At 36.0% G+C, this 24,293-nt stretch overlaps 1 protein-coding gene across 1 annotated transcript in view; it reads left to right on the top strand.

The window, feature by feature from the left end:
• The window catches only part of LOC131165549 (cyclin-dependent kinase C-1-like), a 94,104-nt gene that overhangs the window by 56,246 nt on the left and 13,565 nt on the right, over window positions 1-24,293 (top strand). Inside the window, exons 9-10 of the mRNA XM_058123463.1 lie at window positions 8,220-8,359; window positions 8,482-8,539. Coding sequence (XP_057979446.1) covers window positions 8,220-8,359; window positions 8,482-8,539 — 198 coding nt within the window. The remainder of the gene's footprint in view (window positions 1-8,219; window positions 8,360-8,481; window positions 8,540-24,293) is intronic.

Raw genomic sequence — 24,293 nt, 5'->3', positions numbered from 1 at the left:
AATAGTCTTTGATAGGGATATGAAATTTGTTAGCAATTTCTTGAAGACCTTATGGGAATTGTTTGGCACCTAACTAAAGTTTTTTTGCTTTCCATCCTCAGATGGTCGTATTGAGGTGGTTAATCATAGTTTGGGTAGCTTACTTAGCTTCATATTAGGGGATAAGCCTGAACTAAGATTTGTCGTTACCTACTGCAGAATTTGCATACAATAATTCCATGAATTAATCTACTCGAAACACTCCTTTTCAAATTGTCCATGGTTATTCCCTTTGTCCCCATGTTGGCCTTTCCATAGCTTTGGGTTTGGTATCCTGATCATGATATTCCTACCCCAAAGGGAAAGGTCCCTCCCTTTTAGGTCGGTTGTGATCGAGGAGGTATTCAAACCCTTGACACTTTGGTTTGTAGCCACATGCTCTAATCCTCTGAGCTATGGGCCCCACCCTATCTCCATTGGATCTGTTCTTGGGAATACCCTAAAAAACAGAACCTATCCTCTCCTCAACCATTTAGAGTAATGCCATCGGATGCCTGACCATCTTTATCAGCCAAGTATTTTGCCTAACATATTGGTGACCTTCATGCTTATATAAGACAAAAGATAGCTTGAATATTGCACAATTTAAGCTAGCTTGGCCCATTGTAGGTATGTCAAATTAAATCAGGGTGACTATGGGGAAAATTACCGTAAGCATTATTTTGAAAAATTACATGCTCATGCTTCTAGTCCTTTTTAAGTTCTTTGTCGGTTGGGCCCCAATGCTTTTGTACTTTAATTACCATTCAGTATAAGCATTAGTCCTCTTTTCAATGTTGTGCACTTAACCCCTTACTGAGGCATCTTTGGGCCTCGTGATGTGCACACAGATATTTCACCTTATGGAGTGGTTCCACCATTAATTCCAATTCTGGTGCTTCCATCTCTTCTCTATTTTTTGTAAACGTGTTGGGAGCATTCTAGGAGATGTGCATGTCACATCTGCAGAAGGAGGGTATAGGCAATACCTCGTGACGTGGATGCATTTTCTTTCTTTTGTCTCCACATAGTTTATGAAAGATGAGTTGCATAGTCCGCACCTAGATGTATTGGAGAGGTACATCTGTCTTTCTTTTCTAGCATAAGCTTTTCTCAACATGGGGGAATTTATAGAAATCACAGTCAATGAGAACTTTGTGACTACCATAGGCCTAGAGATGATATAGCGTCGTTATGATTGTCTAGTATCTTTACGATTATCTTGGGTTTTATGATTTAGATATTTTACAATCATGTGTTGATCTAATTTTTAGGTATTTGATATCATGTTTCATTTATTAGGATTTGATATTAGTTCCAAGAGATTGTTTACTTATTTAGTATTAGGAGAAATGTTATAGGACGTTTTAATGTAGGTTGAAGTATTGAGCATTCAGCCCTAGTTGAGCTTTGCCTTCATTTATTCTCTCTCTCTCTCTCTCTCTCTCTCTCTCTCTCTCTCTCTCTCTCTCTCTCTCTCTCTCTCTCTCTCTCTCTCTTAATTTCCATTTTTTTTCCTTTTGTTTTCTCATATTTTCCTGTATCCTTTTGTGCAATTGGTCCTGCATCAGTTCTCCTTTTTGCTGTATTTGTCACTCCATGCTAGTTTCAATAAAGGTTATTTTCTCCCCCCCCCCCCCCGGGGCACGGAACACAAAAAAAAAAAAAGTGAAAATAAAATTGTTAACAACAAACAGCCATAAAACCAAAAAACTAATCCAGCATTCTTGTGTTGGGCTAAGCTTTGTCGTGTTTTATACCCATTATGTTATAGGCTCAATTGAGGCTCCACTGAAGATGAAGCATGCCTAAAACAACTTAAAGTATGGGTTAAAATATGAAATCCTAGAAAGGCCAACATATTATACACAGACTTACACATTTATACAAAAAGACATTCTTCCGTGCGTTTTTAGTTGAGGCTTTTGAGTGAGTGAAAAATCTCAAGTTATAGTTGGGCTTAAACGTCATAACCACATGTTTATGCGAAGGAATGTCTTAATATGAGGCTATTTCTAAGACTCTTGAATCTCAACCTGTTCAAAACAATTGAGAGTTGCATTTTAGGTCACGAAAATAATTTGAACTTTGCAATATTCTATCCCTTGGCATGATTTGCCTATTGACTTCAAGTTAGTACTGGAATGGCCAACAAGAAGTAGTTTAAAAATTATAATAATTTTCCTTATTTCTAAAGATGTATGCAATTTATTTATATATTTTTATCAAAAAATTAAAAATAATAAAATTGCTGAATTGGCTTATGCCTCAACACCTTAAGGCTTATGCCTTGCCTTGGTTTAAAATTCCTTGCAGCTACTTTCTGGTTAAAACATTGATTCAAACCAAACGTTACTACCTTAATATTTCCAAGATCCACACCTTGGGCATCAAGATTTCTTGGAATTGAGGTGCAAGGGAGCATCTAAGATCTCCTGAATAAAATGCCACATTAAATACCTCCTAGAATATACTTGTCATTAGTAGATTGTAGGTGCCAATTAGTTAATGCAGTCTTTGTGCGCCTGTATTTTCCCCAAACTAAAGTAGAAAACAGGAAAATAAGTCTTTCACCCATTTTCTAATGTTCACTATTCCTGTCATTAAATAATTTTTTCATTTATGATTTTTACATTGTTAGTAAAAGCATGGATGTAGTTGACACGACGATTGGAAGAAAAAAATAACAAATTTGCCTTCAAGAAATTATGTGGGCAGGGAAAAAAGTTAGAGAAAGTGAACAATCAGGGTTTAAACTTTGGTACACTAAGAAATAAAAGCAATGGGGTAGGATATCATGGTAGACGAAGACCTAAAGTTAGTATTGTAGATGTTGAAAGAGTAGGAGATAGAATCATAAAAATCAAGATGGTCTTAGTACAAAGAGATGATAAATGTCACTAGTGCTTTTTCTCCTCAAAAAAGCTTATTGAAAAACCTTAAAAGACAAATTTGGGAATATATGGATAATGATTTAGAAGGCATAACAAGAATTGAGATAATACTCATAGGAGCAGGTTTGGATGATCACATTGGAAGGTTATGGTGGAGGACATGGATGCGGAGATAAAAATGAATCTAGTAATATGTTCTTAGACTTTGCCATGCCATACGATCTTATAAAAACAAATACATGCTTTAGAAGAGAGAAGAACACTTAATAACCTTAATGACAAAATAATTTTTAAACAGATTTTCTCTTACCGGGGAGGGTAAATTGCTTAGCATGTTAGGATTATAAAGTTCTCCTAGGTGAAGTTTAACCAGATAACATAAAGTATTAGTGTTCGATATATGCATGAAAAATTGAAAAGAAAGGGTAACAAAGGTCAATTTAAAGGAACTAGGTGGTGGAATCCAATAAGAGAAAATATAATAGAATTTCAAAACAAAATGATCGAAGATGGTGATTAGACAATAAGAGATAACATTGATATGAAAAATCTTTGGTATTAAAAGATAGCAAATCTTAAGGAAGATTTTTGGAAAGTAGAAAACATTGGTGGTGGAATCAAGATGTCCAAGACGCCATTAAGGAAAAAAGAATGTGGTTTAAGACATTATTAAAATATGAAAACATAGAAAACTTTGAAAAGTATGAAGAGGCAAGAAAAATGCAAAGGTCATTATAAGGTCAAACATAGATCATATAATAATTTATATGGTAGACTAGATACGAAAGAAGGGGTAAAAAACTTATTTCTACTTGCTAGAGCTAGGGAGAAAGAGCAAGGACTTGGGCAAACATAAAATGTACAAAAATTGAGGATTATAGTGTTTTAGTTAAAGGTAAAGATATGATAGAAAGATGAAGATGTTACTTTGATAAGCTATTTAATGAGAACCAAGTAGAAGACTTAAACTTAGAATTAACAAATGAGGAAAGGACTATAAATTTTAGACTTATCCGCACAATGATATATAATGAAGTTAAGTTTGCTTTAAAAAAAAAAAGAAAAATGGAAAATTTTTTAGGATTGGATGACATCCCAATTGAAGTTTGGGCATGCTTAGGTGATAATAGACTTATTTGGTTAACTAATTTATTTAACACAATTATAAGAATTGAGAAAATACCAAACAAATGGAGGAAAACACTCTATAATACCTCGATAAAAAAATAAAGGAGATATTCAAAACTGTAATGATCATGGAATTAAATGTATGAGCAATACAATGAAAATTTGGGAATTGGCAATGACAAAGAATAAGGTTAGAAAAGTGGGTTTCAAAAAATCCCTTTGGTTTTATGCCTTGAGATCAACTTGAAAAACAATTTATGTATTTAGAAGATTAATGAAAAAGTTTAGGGAAAAGCAAAAGTGACTTGCACATGGTTTAAGCCGGAATGAACACATTTGTGGTAAGTTAGGCATATCACATATACAAGTAAAGATAAGGAGGGGCAGTTGAGATGGTTTGGGCATGCAATGTAGGCCGAAGAATGCACTCGTAAGCAGGAGTGAACTAGCCAATTTTAGTGGTAGTAGAAGGGGAAATGACCTGGAATAAATTGAAAAGAGGTAGTGCAAAGGGATTTGACATTTGACAAACATCCATTTGTTAGAGGATATTGACCATGATTGTGCACATTGGTGGAAAAGGATTCATATAGCCGACCCCATGTAGTGTGACATAAAGCTTTGTTGTTGTTTGTGTTTTTGGTTATGATATCTGCACTGTATATTTTTTAAACTTGTTTTCATATGTTTTTGCTTTGAACATTAAGACAGCCGTTTGAGTGGGGTATTTGGTATTTGATTGATTATAATATTACTAAAATAACACTGGTGGTAGATATTAGTTATGAGATTTAAATTATAAGCATATTTCATGCGAATTATTGATTAGAAAAACCGCACCGTGCTTTGCGGCAGGCATGCATATGAAATTTGATAATTATTTTTAATAATAATATTATAATTTAGGATATTATTTTGCATCATTTGTTCAACATAATTGTAAAATATTGATAAATTTAGATGGAAAGGTTGGTACTTACATAATTGTCTATAGTACATAGAATTTGAAAGATGTTGGGGACATGGAGATTATAAATGATGTAAATTTGTTTGCGACAGGGCAGTTTAAATGTGAAATTAATTTAGGAAAATAAAATCTAGATATACACCAAACTAATATCGAATGAGGATTTCAAATGTAAAATTTGGGGTAAAAATTAATTCTGCACGTTTGATTGAAATATTTGTGAACAAATATAATATATCAATAATATGTATTATGATCAAATATATATATATATATATATATAATTGCAACACCTAATATTAATAAATATATGAGATATAGATTATAATGATTAAAGATTGTATCAGTATGTTAAATTATAATACCAGCAGTGACATATGACATCATGTTTCTAAATTCTGTTTATTTATTTATTGTATCACTGTATCATGTTATCAATGCACGCCTGGACATTGGTTAACAACTACTTATTGGAAGAATAAAACTTTATATTTTACTATTATTGAGTTAAAAAAAAAAATTTTGTATTAGCCCTAATAAATTGGAAAGAAAAAATAAAAATCTGTATTTTAATATTATTGAATTAAACTAAAATATTTTGTACTAGCCCTGATTAATTAGAAAGAAAAATAATAGACAATAATTAATAAAATAAGATTTTAAATTAATAGCTAATTTTATAAAAAAAGGAAGGTTGAACACTTATTAAATCTACGTGCATTTATGTATTTATATATAAAATATATATTTATCTATGAATGTATTGTATATTTGTTATTGGAAACTTTTGGTGGAAAGTAGGTGAAGAAATTGTATTGTGTTGTATATTTAAAAATAATTACAATCATTTTTATAATTTTAAGTTATATAAACATAAATGTAAGATGGTATATATAATTCTATATTTTTTAATAATTTGAATTTGAATTAATTTTATAATTTTAGAAGTAATTTTTAATTAAATTCATAGTTTTTAATATATGTAAACATAAACTAACATGGGATATGTATTTTATATTTTGGATTTGGCTTAATTCTACAATTTTACTGTATGTAAATATAAATAAAAGATAAAGAAAGTGCGATGTAATAATTTCGATTAGTTTTATAATATAAAGGTACTGGAATGGAGAGTGATTGAGGTGGATCAATCTCATGAAGGAGGGGGAGAGAGAAAAGTAAAAAACAAAAAAAATAACTTTAGCGGGCCCACTTACATTGGGTTTTGTAAAATTTTTTTCCATGAGAGAGAGAGAGAGAGAGAGAGAGAGAGAGATGAGTTTTAAAAATAAAAAACAAAATTTCGTGGAGCCCACAAAGGGCCCCCTGCAGCCTGCTGTAGAGAGATAGAGAGAGGCGAGAGGGGGAGGGAGAGAGGGAGAAGACAAAAGGAAAAGTGAAAAATATTAAAAAAAATGGATGCAAGAAAAAAAAAAAGCTGGTGCCACGTCTTAGCACCAGATTCACCTCTTGCTTCAGGATTAATAAATAGATAGATATGCTTATTTAACTGCTTATTAATTGCATAATCGGTCTCTCTGGTAGACCCACGAGATGAGCCATTGACTACAAGCTTATTCTTTAGTGCTTCCATATTTTTGCCATTTGTTAATGTTAAAAGTTTTGCATGGACTGCTTATTGATGGTTTGAACAGTTTTTTAATTTATAATGTATGGTTGTGCAATGGATGTTTATTTTCCACAGTGCTGTGAGGTTTTCATATTTGAGGGCTGTTAAGATAATGGTTTGTTCCACATTTCTGACAATAATTGTTCAACTTTTATGTGAAGGGTCCTATACTGAGGGGGTGTTTGATAAAATTTAGTAGTTAGCGCTGAATGCTGAATGTAATTGCGAATCTGTGAACTGGGTTTTGAATATAAAAGGATGATGTTTCTGAATCTGAATGCTGAATTATTTTAGTTGTTTGGTAATTAACCTTTGAATATATGTGTTTTTCCAACTATCAAGGGAAAACCTGTTTGTTAAAATTAATGAACATTTTTTGAGATAAAATTTTTTTTACTTATATAAAAAATAATGTGTTCAAAAAAACATAAAGCATTAGTTGAAAATATTTTCTAATGTAAATGCTTTAAAATATAAAATGTTATTTATTGTGAAATATAATAAGAAATTATTATTTTTAATTAACACTTCAACTAAATACTTGCTTTTTCTCCATTTTTTCACCTTTCTTCTGCAAAAACCTCAATTTTATAATTTCCATCAATGGATCTAACATTTTGATCCTTTATATATATATATATATATAGAAAAATCTTCGTAAATCGCCACAAAGGAAGTGGAAGAGCTAAAAATCTACTGCTTTCATGACCTCTTTCTGCTGTGGGCTTGGATTCTCTGGAGGGTAGAGTTCATTTTAATATGCAAATGAATATTTGAATCTTTCCAAAATTGAAAGCTTTACTAGTTGGAGATTTATCAAGCAAAATGGGCCTTTCTAATCATATTTTGAGATCTTGTGCAGCAGTAGATAAACCAAAGCATAACTACCAATATTTTTTTTTTTTTTTAAAATCAGAATATAAATGAAAAGGAAGAAGAAGAAGGAGAAGGAGAAGGAGAAGAGGGGAAATAACATGCTGGTGTTGAAGGAGCAAGGAGAATGTCGAAAGAAGAGAGATAACACTAAAGGTACTCGTTCAGCAATGAAGAGACTGCAGAGGTGAAAGCTTGGAGAGATAGGGCATGAGTCATTTGGGTGATCGTGGGAGGAGAGCCGAGGTTGTGTAATTGGTGTTATTTTTTAGGGGTAAAAATGTCAAAAAAGCCTCTAATTTGTGCTCTTACTGAATCAACACTAGGGAGATTGCTGATTCTCCTAGAGGCAATCCAGAGCTATTTGAGAGGGTAACGAAAGAACACTGCTTCACTGAATTTTGGACTGTTAAGAAACCAACCTCTATTTAGAGGCCATTAAGCGCAAACAAATGACCCCTTAATTTTCAACATTCCTCACTTTCCAAATGAGTAGATATGCTTGCAATTCATGTGATCTTTGCCTGCAATCCATGGGATCTTTTAACAATAATTTTCAAAATGTAAATTTTAAGTCTCAGATACTGAACATTAAGTTTTGAATCCTTTTGATTTTTGACAATAATATTCTACAGTCTCTTCAATTGTATTACTTGGTAAATATTTGGTGGAAGTCTGTCAGTAATATACCTTTATTCAATTAACATAGCCCGAGCAATTGAACAAGATCTTTGATCTGTGTGGAGCTCCTGATGAGATCAATTGGCCTGGTGTTTCAAAGATTCCTTGGTATAACAATTTCAAGCCATCAAGGCCCATGAAGAGACGTGTACGGGAAGTTTTCAGACAGTGAGTAGGCTGATAGTTAGCATTTTCAGTCAGTATCATTGCTATGATTTTGGATTGTTTTAAATATTGGAGGTTTAATACATGAAGTTGATTCATCTCATGACCTGTCTTTCTTGTTACAGCTTTGACCGCCATGCTTTAGATCTGCTGGAGCGAATGCTAACTCTTGATCCATCTCAGGTGGCACTTATGTTTCATAAAATCATTTGTGTGTCTTGAAATCATGATCTGCAGGTTATCTGATGAAGATTGGCTACTTACACAAATTCTTTTGCCTCTTTACATAAGGGTTGTTTGCTTGATTTGATATATAAATTGGCTTCAGTTCATCTTTGAGCATAACATCTTTGAATAATTTTTTACTGGTTGAAACAAACCTATTCTATGTGCCTCCTTTATTTTAATTTTTAAATCTCAGTTTAATACATCTATTGATGTATAAACAGCTTGATGCTTAATTAATTATCATCGAAGGTTAGACTGCTTCAATATGATTATTGGAATATATACTTTTTTTTAGACAGCTATAGAAATACATTAGGAGAGAGAAAGAACAGCAGAGCAGAGGTTTAGAAGTCCTAACTAGAGAAAAAGAAAACACCTAGGGAAAAACACTACCTAGTCTACCTGAACCAAAAAGTCCTTTTTAAATCCGTCTTCATAATTAATCAAGCATCTGAAATTTGCTAGCTCATACTGGCCTTTATTCATCTTACCCGTACCCCCATCTAAATGATCTTCTTGACAAGCAAGGATCATACAACCCCAATCCCATCCAATCCACCATTTTTGTGCTTCAATCTCCTTTCATTATCAATTCGACAGGAGAAGCAGGGATTGGCAAAATGGCATGCTTGGTCTGTTTGAGACCTCCCTGTTATCCAGGTATACCTTCCAAACTTCTGAGTGGCATTGGGGGTACGCGAGGAGTATCCCCAACTAAATAGGATGAATCTGAAACAGATCCATATTTTTCCTGGGTCTCATCGAGTAATAATGCACTTCACTATCAACATCACTCTTTAAGTCTCAGACACATTGCCCCAATTCTTCACACCCTTTGATTTCTTCATTTCCTTAGAATAAGCTCCTTCACCTTCCTTGCTACCTGAAACATTCTGTTTTGCAAACACAGTTTTCACAATAAATAATCAACCCTCAGAATCTCTTCTCATAGACTTTGATATCTTTGAGTGAGAATTAGTTTGTTCCTCTTTAAAAAGTTTCTTCATTTCAGCACCCACCTGCACCACCATTCAATGGGAATAAGCCTTATCTAATCCCATCCTTAACTGACCTCTTTCCATCATTAATGAATTTATCCCTCGCTCTATTAATATTCCCTTGCTTATCTTTTGCTCAAACCTCCTGATTTTGATAATGGTTGTGTCGCACTTTTTTAAAGCTCCCATGATAACTATTCAGCAAAGAATGTTCCTTTTACCTTTCTGCTTTACAACTTCTATCTTCTACTAAAGACCTAGAATAAGTAGAGGTTCAGATTCTATTTGCACCCAAATCCATCCATACATGTCCCACCAGCTGAGATTCATGAGCATCAATTGGTCATCTTACCCGATTCCTGCACAATAGAATGGCTGAGTCTCCTTCTCCTTCCCTAGTTGTGAAGTAGCCTTATTACAGAAGCATGGATCCCCTTCTCCCTTTGACATATTTGTGTGAGAATTATCTTGTTTCTCTTCAAGAAGTTTCTTCACTTCAGCCCCCACCGGCACCACCATCCAATGGGAATAAATTTATCTAACCCCATCCTTAACTGAACTCTTCCCATCCTTAATGAATTTATCCCTTGCTCTATCAATATCCCTTGCTTATCTTTTGCGCAAACCTCCTTTTGATAATGGTTATGTAGAACCTTTTTAAAGCTCCCATGGTCACTATTCAGCAAAGACTGCTCCTTTGACTGTTCCACTTCACAACTTCTATCTTCTTCTACTAAAGACCTAGAATGAGTAGAGATTCAGATTCTATTTGTACCCAAATCCGTCCATACATGACCCACCAGCTGAGATTCATGAGCATCTGGTTATCTTACCCGATTCCTGCACAATAGATATGGCTGAGTCCCCTTCCCCTTCCCCTTTCCCTTCCCTAGTTGTGAAGTAGCCTTATTAGAGAAGCATGGAGTCCCTTCTCCCTTTGAAAGATCTCTCCAATTTGAATAAGTTGGGCTCAAATGCAAGTTTTGAAGAATGGGCCTTTAATAATAGGAATTGTGGGCTCACCTGCATACTTATCATACACATAACCTGTATTATTTAGAATTTGGCCCAAGTGCAAAATGATGTTAATGATTCCAGGCCTGTGTCACAGGCTGAACTTTTCACATTGTGTGAAGGGCCATGCGGCACTAGTTGAATACAACCAGAGAAGTTCCTCACAAGGATTGATATACAACTTGAAAGATCAAATGTGAAAGAAAAGTTCTTTAGATAGTATTTTCTCTTTTTGAGGAAGATAAGTTAATTTAAAATATTAAAGAGGGATTGACGGTATTAGGATTGACAAATATGATGGCAATAGTCTCTTATAAGCTTGGAGTCAAACTTGTTTTTTGCTTGTTAGAGGGCTTATATATAGAGTTTAGTGTCAAGTTAGCTGTTTTTAGCTCATTAAGATGTGTTAGGTAGTTTGAACGGTCAATGTATCCCTTTCGGCCAGTTGACTTATTGATTGGATTGACCATTCAACCTTTTGCCTAGATAGATTGACCTATCACGAGAACCAACCAACCTATATCTCAGAACTATGCATGGGACAAACCATTCTTACCTTATTTCAAAATTCTTTTAGATCTAAACAATTTTCCAATAAAATTTGAGGTTTGAAACAAAGTTTCTTTGTGCCATAAGATGATAAAAAGCACGGAGTTTTAGCACATAAAATTACAATTGAGAGATAAACAAATACAAGTAAACAAATCAAAACCTTCAAGCTACCTTAATCTTCCAACTCTAATGGCTTGAAATCTTGTTGAATCACAACTTAAAGACAAAGCCATTAGTCCAATGTTATCATCTAGTTAATAAACCTTGGAACTAACACCACTCTCCTTAGGCATGGGGGAATTCTCTTGAGCGTAGTTAATCTATCATTTCGTGATAGCTTGTGTGAAATTAGAATAGGTTTTCTGTATTTCTTGAATGAATAATTTGTACAAGCCGATACATTATACTTATATTACAATCGGGTATGCTAAAGATGGAAACGATCTCCTAAAATAATCTCTCTCAATAATAGACAATTCTCTACATAAATATCCCCTAAATCACTCCAAGACACTCGGGATTTCTACACTCCCCCTCAAGTTGGATCATAGATATTGATCATATCCAACTTGCAGATGAAATCATCAAAACTCTGTCGGGCTAACCATTTGGTAAAGATTTCTGCTGTTTGTTTTTTGGTAGGAACATAAGTCATACAAATGGTTCCTTCTTCAACCTTTTCTTTGATAAAATGTCAGTCCACTTCTACATGCTTAGTCCTGTCATGTTGAACTGGATTGAGAGAGTTACTGATGGCTGCTTTGTTATCACAGTAGAGTTTGATAGGGACTTTCACCGTGATTTGTAGTTCTTCGAAAAGTTTTCATAACCACAGTCCTTCACATATCCTTTCTGCAATTGCTCTAAACTCAGTTTCAGCACTACTTCGAGCCACTACATTCTGTTTTTTACTCCTCAAAGTCACCAAATTTTCCCATACAAATGTGCAATATCCGGTGGTAGACCTTCTATCTTCCGCTGATCCTGCCCAATCAGCATTTGTGAAAACTTCTACTTCCTTGCATTCACATTTCTTGAAGAAGAGTCCTTTGCCCAGAGGACCCTTGAGATACCTGAGAATCTTGTACATAGCCGCTAGGTGAGTCTCCTTCGGTGAATGCATGTGTTGGCTTACCACACTTACTGCAAATGCGATGTCGGGTCTGATATGTGATAGATATATTAATTTACCTACCAATTTCTGATACCTCTCATTTTCAATTGATATTTCGCAGTCTTCAACTTTCTTACTGTTTCAATGGGGGTTTCACTAGGATTGCATCCAGGCATGCTAGTTTCGGTTAGGAGATCAAGGATATACTTTCGCTGAGAGACACTAATACCCTTTTTTGATCAAGAAACTTCCATTCCCAAGAAGTACCGCATTTGTCCTAGGTTTTTAACTTCAAACTCAGCAGCTAGGACTTTCTTCAATCTTTCCATCTCCATTGTATCATCTCCAGTTATGATTATATCATCAACATACACAATCAGAATTGTTTTCTTCCCACTTTTAGATTGTTGGAAAAACATAGAGTGATTTGATTGCCCGTGGTCGATATCCTTGGTTCTTTATCACCTTCGCAAATCTGTCGAACCATGCTCTAGGAGATTGCTCGAGTCCATACAGGGACTTCTTGAGTTTACATACTCTGTTTTCTTCACCTTTCTTACTAAAACCTGGTGGTATTGTCATGTCGACTTTTTCTTCTAACTTGCCATTTAGAATTGCATTCTTAGTGTCGAGTTGTTGAAGTGACCAATCCAAATTGGCTACCAAAACCTGAACCGTATTTGTAGAAATCCCGAGTGTCTTGGAGTGATTTAGGGGATATTTATGTAGAGAATTGTCTATTATTGAGAGATTATTTTAGGAGATTGCTTCCATCTTTAGCTTACCCGATTGTATTATAAATATCATGTATTGTCTTGTACAAATACTTCATTCAAGGAATACAGAAAACCTATTCTGATTTCATGGTATCAGAGCTAGGATTTCTCTAATCCTAGTTAACGATGCCAGAAGGAGCCGTCAACAGCAGAGGGTCGAGCACCTCTGAAGCTCTCGACGACGAGACTAAAGCCACCTCCACCTTGAATTTGAATAGGCTAGACAATTCGTCCTTCCTACTCTCGGTGGTGAGACTAAACGGAAAGAATTTCCGTGAAAGGGCTCAGTCAATAGGCTACCTTATCGGCGAGAAGAAGAAGCCCGCCTCAACCGACGGTGTAGCTATGCAGAAGTGGAAGTCCGAGAACTCCATGGTGACTGCGTGGCTGGTGAACTCCATGAAACCTTCAATCGGCAAGACCTAATTGTTCCTACCGTTGGCGAAGGACGTTTGGGATGCTGTTCAAGAGACATACGTTGACGTTGAAAGCTACTCTCTAATCTTTGAGATCAAAACTCGGCTATGGCAGATGCGGCAAGGAGAAAGAGAAGTCACAGATTACTATATAGAGATGACGAATCTCTGGCAAGAACTCGACTTGAGCATTGTGGAAGAATAGGAATGCCCTAGAGACAGTGCCCACTACTAGAAAAGACTCAAGATGAGTTTTGAATTTTTGGCAAGACTCAACCGAGACTTGGACAAGGTGCAAGGGAGGATTCTCGGCCAACGTCCTTTGCCTTCAACTTGGGAAGTTTTCTCGGAGGTGAGGTGAGAGGAGAACCGGTGCAAAGTGATGTTGAAGGAGCCGATTCTGATTAGAAACAATGGGCTCGAAATGTCTGCCCTCATTTCAAGAGGAACTCCTGCTGGGACAAGCCAAAAAACGCAAAAAGGAAGACCCTGGTGTGAGCACTGCCGCAAGCCGGGCTAGTCAAAAGATACTTGCTGGAAAATACATGGGAAGCTCGCAAGAAGTCGAGACATCCCAAAAATTGTGGCTACCAAGCTGCTATTGATAACCTAGTCGAGAAACCACAAGGTGAGAAAAATAATAATTCCACTTCAAGTGGCACATTCAATCCAGAACAGTTGGAGAAACTCTATAAAATGTTCTCTACCATTCAAGCATCAGGTCAATCTTCCACATGTATTTCTTTTGGTTCTTTAGCCCATCGAGGTAATTTTTTGACAGCCTTAAATACCATCTCTCATTACAAATCACCATGGATAATTGATTCTGGTGCTTCTAATCATATGACTGATTCCTATCATTTGTTCTCATCCTATCCACCTTGTGTTGGAAATTTGAAAGTTAAAATTGCAGATGGATCACACTCATTTGTTGCAGGCAAAGGGAGTATTCGAATCTCAGACTCTATAACTCTAGAATCTGTCTTACACGTCCCTAGACTGTTTTGCAATTTGTTATCCATTAGTCAGTTAACAAAAATTCCAATTGGTCTGCTAAATTTGTTTCCTCTCACTGTGTTTTCCAAGACCTATCATCGGGGAAGACGATTGACAGTGCTAAGGAGTGTGAGGGACTCTACTACTTTGAGGAGGCGAATATGAGTGAACAATGTCAAAATGCTATTTGTGATTCTACATCTGTTTCTAGGGATACTAAAATTTTGTTATGGCATTCTAGGCTGGGTCATCCAAAGTTTCAATACTTAAGACGTTTATTTCCTTCTATGTGTTCAAATAAGACGTCTTCTGATTTTCCGTGTGAGATTTGTGAACTTGGAAAACACCAACGTAATTCCTTTCCCAAATCCACATAAAAACCATCCAGACCTTTTACTATGATTCACAATGATTTATGGGGGCCCTCACGCTCTCTTAATCGCACTCACACGAAATGGTATGTTACTTTTATTGATGATCACACTCGTATTTGTTGGGTTTACCTGTTGAAAGATAAAACTGAAGTCCGTTCAATTTTTATCAATTTCCTCTCCATGATTCAAATCCAATTCCAAACTCACATTCAAATTTTGCGTACTGATAATGGTACAGAATATTTCAATAATATCTTGGGAAATTATTTTCAAGAAAATGGAATCATCTATCAAAGTTCCTGTGTGGATACCCCTCAACAAAATGGGGTTTTTGAGCACAAAAATAGGGATATTCTTGAAGTTGCTCAAGCATTGATGTTTACTACAAATATGAAATTTTTTTTTTAGAGTGATGCCATTTTAACAGTTACATATCTCATTAGTAGAATGCCTAGTTAGGTTCTTTCTTTTGCCACTTCTCTCCAAAAATTCCAAGAATGTTTTCCCAACTCTCGGCTCAACTCCAATCTCTCCCTAAAAAATTTTGGGTGTACTGCATTTGTACATGTTCATGCTCGCAATAGGGATAAATTGGAGCTTCGCGCCATTAAGTGTGTTTTTATTGGTTACTCTCCTACTCAGAAAGGCTACAAATGTTATGATTCTGTTACAAAAAAATTGTTTGTTAGCCTTGATGTCACGTTCTTTGAAACCACTCCTTACTTCCAAAAGCCCTTTCTTCAAGGGGAGAATTGGAGTGAAGATCGGTTCTTTGATTTCTTTGTTAATGAATCTGTGTCATACACTGAGTTTGTCAACACCACTAACATTACACCATTTCCTGATCTATCATGTACAAAGGACCACTTAAACTCCGGGGGAGATGCAGACAAACAAAATAACAAGGAGATACTTGTTTACTCAATGAAACCAAAATCAAAGAACAGGGAGAAACTCATACCTTAGGCACCAAGAGAGTTGGAATTGGTGATCGCTTCGAGCAACCATGAGTCCACTCCCAATCCTGATAGGTAATAGATCCAAATGGCCATGAGCTTCCTTATGATAAGTCTGCACCTAATGACATCAATTTACCCATTGCGCTCAGAAAACAAACTAGGTCATGTACTCTCCATCCCATTTCAAAATTCATGTCTTATAAAACTTTGTTTACAAGGTGTTGTGCTTTTACCTCTAACCTTGACAGGATAAAAATTCCAAAGAATATCCCGGAAGCCTTGGAGATTCCTGAATGAAGGGAAGCCGTCATGGCGGAAATGCGGGCCCTGGAAAAGAATGGGACTTGGAATGTTATGGATTTGCCGAGAGGGAAGAAGCCAGTAGGCTGCAAATGGGTCTTCACATTGAAATATAGAGCTGATGGGATAGTTGAACGGTATAAAGCCTGTCTTGTTTCAAAAGGGTTTACACAGACTTATGACATCTACACGGAGACGTTTGCACCTGTGGCAAAATTGAATACAATTTGGGTTCTCCTATTCTTGGCAGGCAACTTGGATTGGCCACTTCACCATCTTGACATTAAGAATGCATTTCTAAATGGAGAGTTAGAAGACGAAGTCTACATGATGATACCATTAGGTTTCAGTAAGAAAGGTGAAGAAAACAGACTATGTAAACTTATGAAGTCCCTGTATGGACTCAAGCAATCTCCTAGAGCATGATTTGACATATTTGCAAAGGTGATAAAGAACCAAGGATATCGACAAGGGCAATCAGATCACACTATGTTTTTCCAACAGTTTGAAAGTGGGAAGAAAGCAATTCTGATTTTGTATGTTGATGATATAATCCTAATTGGAGATGATACAGTGGAGATGGAAAGATTGAAGAAAGTTCTAGCTGCTGAGTTTGAAGTTAAAGACCTAGGAAAAATGAGGTACTTCTTGGGAATGGAAGTTGCTAGATAAAAAAAGGGTATTAGTGTCTCTCAGCGAAAGTATATCTTTGATCTCCTAACTGAAACTGGCATGCTTGGATGCAAACCTAGTGAAACCCCCATTGAAGTAGTAAAGAGAGTTGAAGATTGCGGAATATCGGTTGAAAAGGAGAGGTAGCGGAGATTGGTTGGTAAACTAATCTATCTATCACATACCAGACCCGACATCGCATTTTAAGTTAAGTGTGGTAAGCCAACACTTGCATTCACCAAAGGAGACTCACCTAGAGGCTGTGTACAAAGATAGAAGGTTTACCACCGGATATTGCACATTTGTATGGGGAATTTGGTGACTTGGAGGAGTAAAAAATAGAATTTAGTGGCGTGCTGAAGTTGAGTTCAGGGCAGTTGCACAAGGGATATGTGCAGGACCGTGGTTACGGAAACTTTTGGAAGAAATACAAATCATGGTGAAATTCCTTATCAAACTCTACTGTGATAACAAAGCAACCATCAATATCTCTCTCAATCCAATTCAACATGACAAGACTAAGCATGTGAAGTGGTCTAACACTTTATCAAAGAAAAGGTTGAAGAAGGAACCATTTGTATGACTGATGTTCCTACCAAGGAACAAACAACAGGCATCTTTACCAAAGGGTTAGCCCGATAGAGTTTTGATGATTTCATCTGCAAGTTGGATATGATCAATATCTATGATACAACTTGAGGGGGAGTATAGAAATCCCAAGTGCCCTTGAGTGATTTAGTGGATATTTATGTAGAGAATCGTCTATTATTGAGAGAGATTATTTTAGGAGATTGTTTCCATCTTTAGCATACCCGATTGTATTATAAATATAATGTATCGGCTTGTGCAAATACTTCATTCAAGAAATACAGAAAACCTTTTCTGATTTCAGTATTCAATTTTGCCACCGGTGCAAACGTCTCCGTGTAGCCAATGCCATAGGTTTGTGTAAACCCTTTTGCAATAAGACGGGCTTTATACCGTTCAACTGTCCCATCAGCTCTATATTTCACTGTGAAGACCCATTTGCAGCCTATTGACTTCCCTCTTGGGAAATTCATAACATCCCAAGTTCCATTCTTTTCGAGGGCCAGCATTTCCTCCATGACAACTTCCCTCCATTCAGGAATCTCCAAGGCTTCTTGGATATTCTTTGGAATTTTTATCCTGTCAAGGTTAGAGGTAAAAGCACGACACCCTGTAGACAGAGTTTTATAAGACATAAATTTTGAAATGGGATGGAGAGTACTTGACCTACTTTGTTTTCTGAGAGCAATGGGTAAATTGATATCATCAGGTGCAGACCATGGTTCGAAATCGCGGTCGTGGGTAACGTCAGGTAACGGTCGTTGGTGTTGCGGGACGCGGGAGACGTGGGTGTTACGTAACGGGAAGCGGGCGTAACGGTCATGAATTTTTTTCACGCATGCACAACTATGCCAAAATTGAAAAAGAAGCATGAAATCCATTAATACATGATTTTTAATGAATTTTAAAGGTCTTCATTCAACCTACAAATGTTTTTTAATAGGCATTATGATTTTTATATTAATTTTAGTGTGCTGTTTACAAAAAAAAACATATTTTTTTAATAATTTACAGTACTATAAAATTTACAATTTAACAAAATAAATATGAAATTGTAAATCTTACAATTTAATTATTTAAATGGTAATAGACTTGAACTTGAGTCACTTAAGAGTTGAGACTTGACTAATTGTGTACAAATTAGAATTTATTATAAATTGTAGATCTAATATTAAATTATTAATTGTCAAGGACCTCAAGGTATTAAAAAAAATAAATATGTAGAATATTAGTTAATAATTTTTTACTAAATCTGTACTCTAAGTTTTTAAGTTCTAAGTTCTAGGTTCTAACTCTCTAAGAGTCTAAGTAACTCTATAAATTTTATATTTTAAAAACTTTATACTATTTTTTTTATTTTAATTAAAAAAATTTACTTATACAATCATTAACAATTTGCAATTGTTAATTTGTATTCTAATTAAATAATAAATAAACTAAATTTATATACTAATTATATTTATAAACTGAAATTATAAAACAAAATTTACAACTTATATACTAATTAGTAATTAAATAAACTGAAATTTATAATTTATATAAACTATAAATTGAAATTATAAATCAAACTAAATTTAAAACTGAAATTTACAATTTATATACTAATTAAATAAACAGAATTTTAAAACAAACTGAAATTTTACAATTTATATAAAGCAATAAAGCATAAATTGAAATAATAAAACAGAATAAATTATTAAGCAATAAAGCGTAAATTTAAATAATAAAACAACAAACATACTACATACCCACTGGCCACTACCCACGTCCCAGTTACCACTTACCCACTCTTGACTCCCACTCCCACGGAAGCTGCGACCTTGCGACTGCGAGAGAGCTGTTGGTCTGCTGCAGTTGCAACGTGCAGGCCTCCAAATTTTGGAGGAATCGAAGGCTTCGAATGGAGGAATAGAAGGCTTGCTGATTTTTGGGTTCTTGGACGAAGGAGACGAATGACGGACTGAGGGAGATGAAGCTGTACGAAGCAGACTTTGGGGGTTTTAGGGATTTCGAAGCTTCAGATCAGTAGATCGAAGCTATATGTATGAAGGAGACGAAGAATCGAAGAGTGATTCAAGTGAAGAGGGAACTGAACTCTGCTTGCGGACGACAAATGTAAGGGTTCGAAGGCTCGAAGCTGCGTAATGGACGTTACATTCCGTAACATTAGTGTAACGGCCGTTACGGGCCGTTACGTTTCCGTAATGGCCATTACCTATGTGAATTTTTGGCTCGCCGCTAATGCGGCCTGAAACGGTATCGGAGACCTGTTTTTTCGTTACGTAACGGCCGTTATGCTACATAACGGCCGTTATTTAATACCATGGTGCAGACTTATCAGAAGGAAGCTCATGGCCATTTGGATCTATTACCTGATTGGGATTAGGTGTGGACTCATGGTTGCTCGGAGCTATCACCGGTTCCAACTCTCTTGGTGCCTCAGGTATGAGATTCTCTCTGTTCTTTGATTTTAGTTTCATTGAGTAAACAAGTATCTCCTTGTTATTTTGTTTGTCTGCATCTCTCCCTGAGTTTAAGTGGTCCTTTGTACATGACAGATGAGGGAATGGTGTAATGATAGTGGTGTTGACAGACTCAGTGTATGACACATATTCATTAACGGAGAAATCAAAGAACCGATCTTCACTCCAATTCTCCTCTTGAAGAGAGGGCTTTTGGAAGTAAGGAGTGGTTTCAAAGAACGTGACATCAAGGCTAACAAACAATTTTTTTGTGACATGATTATAACATTTGTGGCCTTTTTGAGTAGGTGAGTAACCAATAAAAACATACTTAATGGCGCGAGGCTCCAATTTATCCCTATTGAGAGCATGAATATGTACAAATGCAGTACACCCAAAAATTTTTAGGGAGAGATTGGAGTTGAGCCGAGAGTTGGGAAAACATTCTTAGAATTTTTGGAGAGGAGTGACAAAAGAAAGAACCTGACTGGGCATTCTACTAATGAGATATGTAGCTGTTAAAATGGCATCGCTCCAAAATTTTTTTTTTTCATATTTGTAGTGAACATCAATGCCCAAGCTACTTGAAGAATATCTCTATTTTTGAGTTTGGAAATCCCATTTTGTTGAGGGGTATCAACACAGGAACTTTGAAGGATGATTCCATTTTCTTGAAGATAATTTCCCAATATATTATTGAAATATTTTGTACCATTATCAGTACACAAGATTTGAATGTGAGTTTGGAATTGTGTTTGAATCATGAAGTGGAAATTGATAAAAATAAAACGGGCTTCAGTTTTATCTTTCAATAGGTAAACCCAACAAATACGAGTGTGATTATCAATAAAAGTAACAAACCATTTCGTGTGAGTGCGATTAAAAGAGCGTGAGGGTCCCTATAAATTACTGTGAATCATAGCAAAAGGTATGGATAGTTTGTCTGTGGATTTTGGAAAGGAATTACGTTGGTGTTTTGCAAGTTCAAACATCTCACATTGAAAATCAGAAGACATCTTATTTGAACAAATGGAAGGAAATAAACGTCTTAAGTATTGAAAATTTGGATGACCCATCCTAGATTGCCTTAACGAAATTTCACTATCCCTAGAAACAAATGCAGAATCACAAATAGCTGTTTGACATTGTTCACTCATATTCGCCTCCTCAAAGTAGTAGAGTCCCTCACACTTCTTGGCACTGCCAATCGGCTTCCCTGATGATAGGTCCTAGAAAACACAGTGAGAGTAAACGAATTTAGCATAGCAATTGGAATCTTTTGTCAACTGGCTAATGGATAACAAATTGCAAGACAACCCAGGGACGTGTAGGACGGATTCTAGAGTTATAGAGTCAAAGATTCAAATACTCCCTTTGCCTGCAACAGATGAGAGTGATTCATCTGCAATTTTAACTTTCAAATTTGCAGCACAAGGTGAATAGGATGAGAACAGATGATAGGTTTCGGTGATATGATCAGAGGCACCAGAATCAATTATCCATGGTGATTTGTAATGAGAGATATAAGGCTGTCAAAAAATTACCTCGGTGGGCTAAACAACCAGAAGGAATACGTGTGGAAGACTGACTCGATGCTTGAATGGTAGAAAACATTTTATAGAGTTGCTCCAATTGTTTTGTATTGAATGTGTCACTTGAAGTGGAATTATTATTTTTCTCACCTTGTGGTTTCTAGGCTGGGTTGTCAATAGCAGCTTGCTAGCCATTATTTTTGGGATTTTGTCTTGGCTTCCAATCTGCGGGATTCCCATGTATTTCCCAGCATTTATCTTTTAAGTGGCCCGACTTGCGGCAGTGCTTACACCAGGGTCTTCCTTTCTGCATTTTTTGGCTTGTCCCAACAGGAGTTCCTCTTGAAATGAGGGCAGACATTTCGGGCCCATTGTTTCCGATCAGAATCGGCTCCTTCAACATCACTTTGCGCCGGTTCTCCTCTCGCCTCACCTCCGAGAAAACTTCCCGAGTTGAAGGCGGAGGACGTCAGCCAAGAATCCTCCCTTGCACCTTGTCCAAGTCTTGGTTGAGTCCGGCCAAATATTCGAAGACCCATTCATTCTCGAGTCTTTTCTTGTATCGGGTAGTGTCTCCAGGGCATTCCCATTCTTCCTCAATGCTCAGGTTGAGTTCTTGCTAGAGATTCGTCATCTCCATATGTGTGTGACTTCTCTTTCTTTTTGCCGCATCTACAATAGCCGAGTTTTGATCTCAAATATTTGAGAGTAGCTTTCAACGTCTGAGTATGTCTCTCGGACTGCATCTTAGACGTTCTTCGCTGACGGTAGGAACAGATAGGTCTTGCCGATTGAAGGTTTGATGGAGTTCACCAGCCACGCAGTCACCATGGAATTCTTCGACTTCCACTTTTGCAGAGCTACAACGTTGGTTGAGGCGGGCTTCTTCTTCTAGCCGGCAAGGTAGCCTAACTTTCCTTTGCCATCAATCACGAGTTTGATTGACTGAGCCCATTAATGGAAATTCTTTCCGTTCAGTCTCTCCACCGAGAGTGGGAAGGACGAGCTGTCTAGCCCATTCGAATTCAAGGTGGAGGTGGCTTCAGTTTTGCCGTCAAGAGCTTCAGAGTTGCTCGACCCTTTGCTGTTGACGGCTCCTTTTGCCATTGTTAACTAGGATTATAGAAACCCTAACTCTGATACCATGAAATCATAATAGATTTTCTGTATTTCTTGAATGAATAATTTGTACAAGTTGATGCATTATACTTATAATACAAACGGGTATGCTAAAGAGGGAAACAATCTCCTAAAATAATCTTTCTCAATAGTAGACAATTCTCTACATAAATATCCCCTAAATCACTCCAAGACACTCAGGATTTCTACATTGTGCATAAGCATGTCTTGAACTCCTTTTTGAATGAAGTTCAGCACTTGCCTATGGTTTCAAGCCTCCAAGGAAATAGAATATCTTCTCTTTCTCTAACATGTACTAGATATCTGATTGAAAGTTTTAACATATTCCCTTATTGTCTAGGTGCGCCTAAGATCTCGTACTTTGCTGAGCATTACACTCAACATTCTTGGGAAAGAATTCGGCCTTGAACTCTCTCTTCAAGTTTGCCTAAGCATCATTATACGCTATCCAGTTTGAATCTAATCGTACTTGGTATACCACCAACTTGGCATTCCCCACTCAAGTACATTCTAGCCTAGATACTTTTGCCTCATCTGAGCTGACTCTAATTGCATGAAAGTTTTGCCTCATTCCAAACAAGACGTTCTACCACCCCTTACCAACGAAGGCACCGCCAAATTGTCTTTGTTTCAGTACCCTGGCTCTCTTAGCACAAACAGGTTCTCAAAAATAAGCTCACTCATGTGGTGTTGTAGAGCTTCCATAGTACCACAGAAATCTTTTGTTAATTCCATCAACAAAATTTATTTTTAGGATCCCTCCAATAAATCTACACATTGCATAAGTTTAGCCACATCTACGGTCGCACTGTTATAGTCTTGATCTTTGCCTTTAGCTCATTGATTCTCTCCATATTAGTGCACAATTGATTCTCCTAAGGATACTTTATACAATCCCACAATCCAAAAGCAATCAAATCGCGAATCAATTAAAGCTTTGATACCAATTGTCATGGACTAAGCACTTCACATCGGTAAACCATTAAAGTAAACATTATTCACATAGTAAACCATCAAGCAACACAATTCATTCATCTCACCTCTTTAAGCAATATGTGTTTAGTGAAGGAGGTGGGTAGGCTTAACACATTACAATAGCGAGCAAGTTTTAAAAAATTGATGATCACTCACCCTCCCCTAGGGCTGCAAATGAGTCAAGCCGTTCATGAGTTACTTGGTGCTCAACTCGATAATAGCTTGTTCATTAAGATAAATGAGCCAAGCTCGAGCTTAGAAATTTTTGGCTTGAAAATTAAATAAGCCAAGCTTGAGCTAGATGATACTTAGCTCACTAAGCTCATTTAACTAGTTTGCAACTTGGATTGTTTAAAAACTCAAACAAGGCTTGTTTAATAAGCTTAGAAGTTAACAAATGAAGAAAGTTCATGAACTTTTTATTATAAATGATCAAAAATAGACTTGTCTATTTGCTTTTTGGATGCTCATCAATTTATATATTTGATTTAGAGTTTGTTTTAAATGAACATTATTTTACGTTTATATATTTAAAAGTATTTTTTCTTTAATCATCACTAATCACATATTGTTATTCATCTTGTAAAAATATTTAATGAATTAAGATAGTGAAACACAATTTAAAACATTAAAATAGCCTTTTAAATGAATGGAATCATTTGTTTATTTGTTTCAATGAACAATTTTAGGTTTTTTTTTTAAATTTTATTAATACATAATCAAAGTTTTAACATTAATCTTGGTTTGTTTAGGCTTGTTTTTGAGCTTGATTAATAAATGAGCTGAACAAGAACAAGGCTAAGCTTTGCTCATTCAATCAACAAACCCGACTCAAGCTCAA

This window comes from Malania oleifera, chromosome 1 (assembly GCF_029873635.1).
Source record: "Malania oleifera isolate guangnan ecotype guangnan chromosome 1, ASM2987363v1, whole genome shotgun sequence".
Classification (NCBI taxonomy): domain Eukaryota; kingdom Viridiplantae; phylum Streptophyta; class Magnoliopsida; order Santalales; family Ximeniaceae; genus Malania; species Malania oleifera.
The sequence above is the reverse complement of the archived record's forward strand: the minus strand, read 5'-3'. Positions and strand labels throughout refer to the sequence as shown.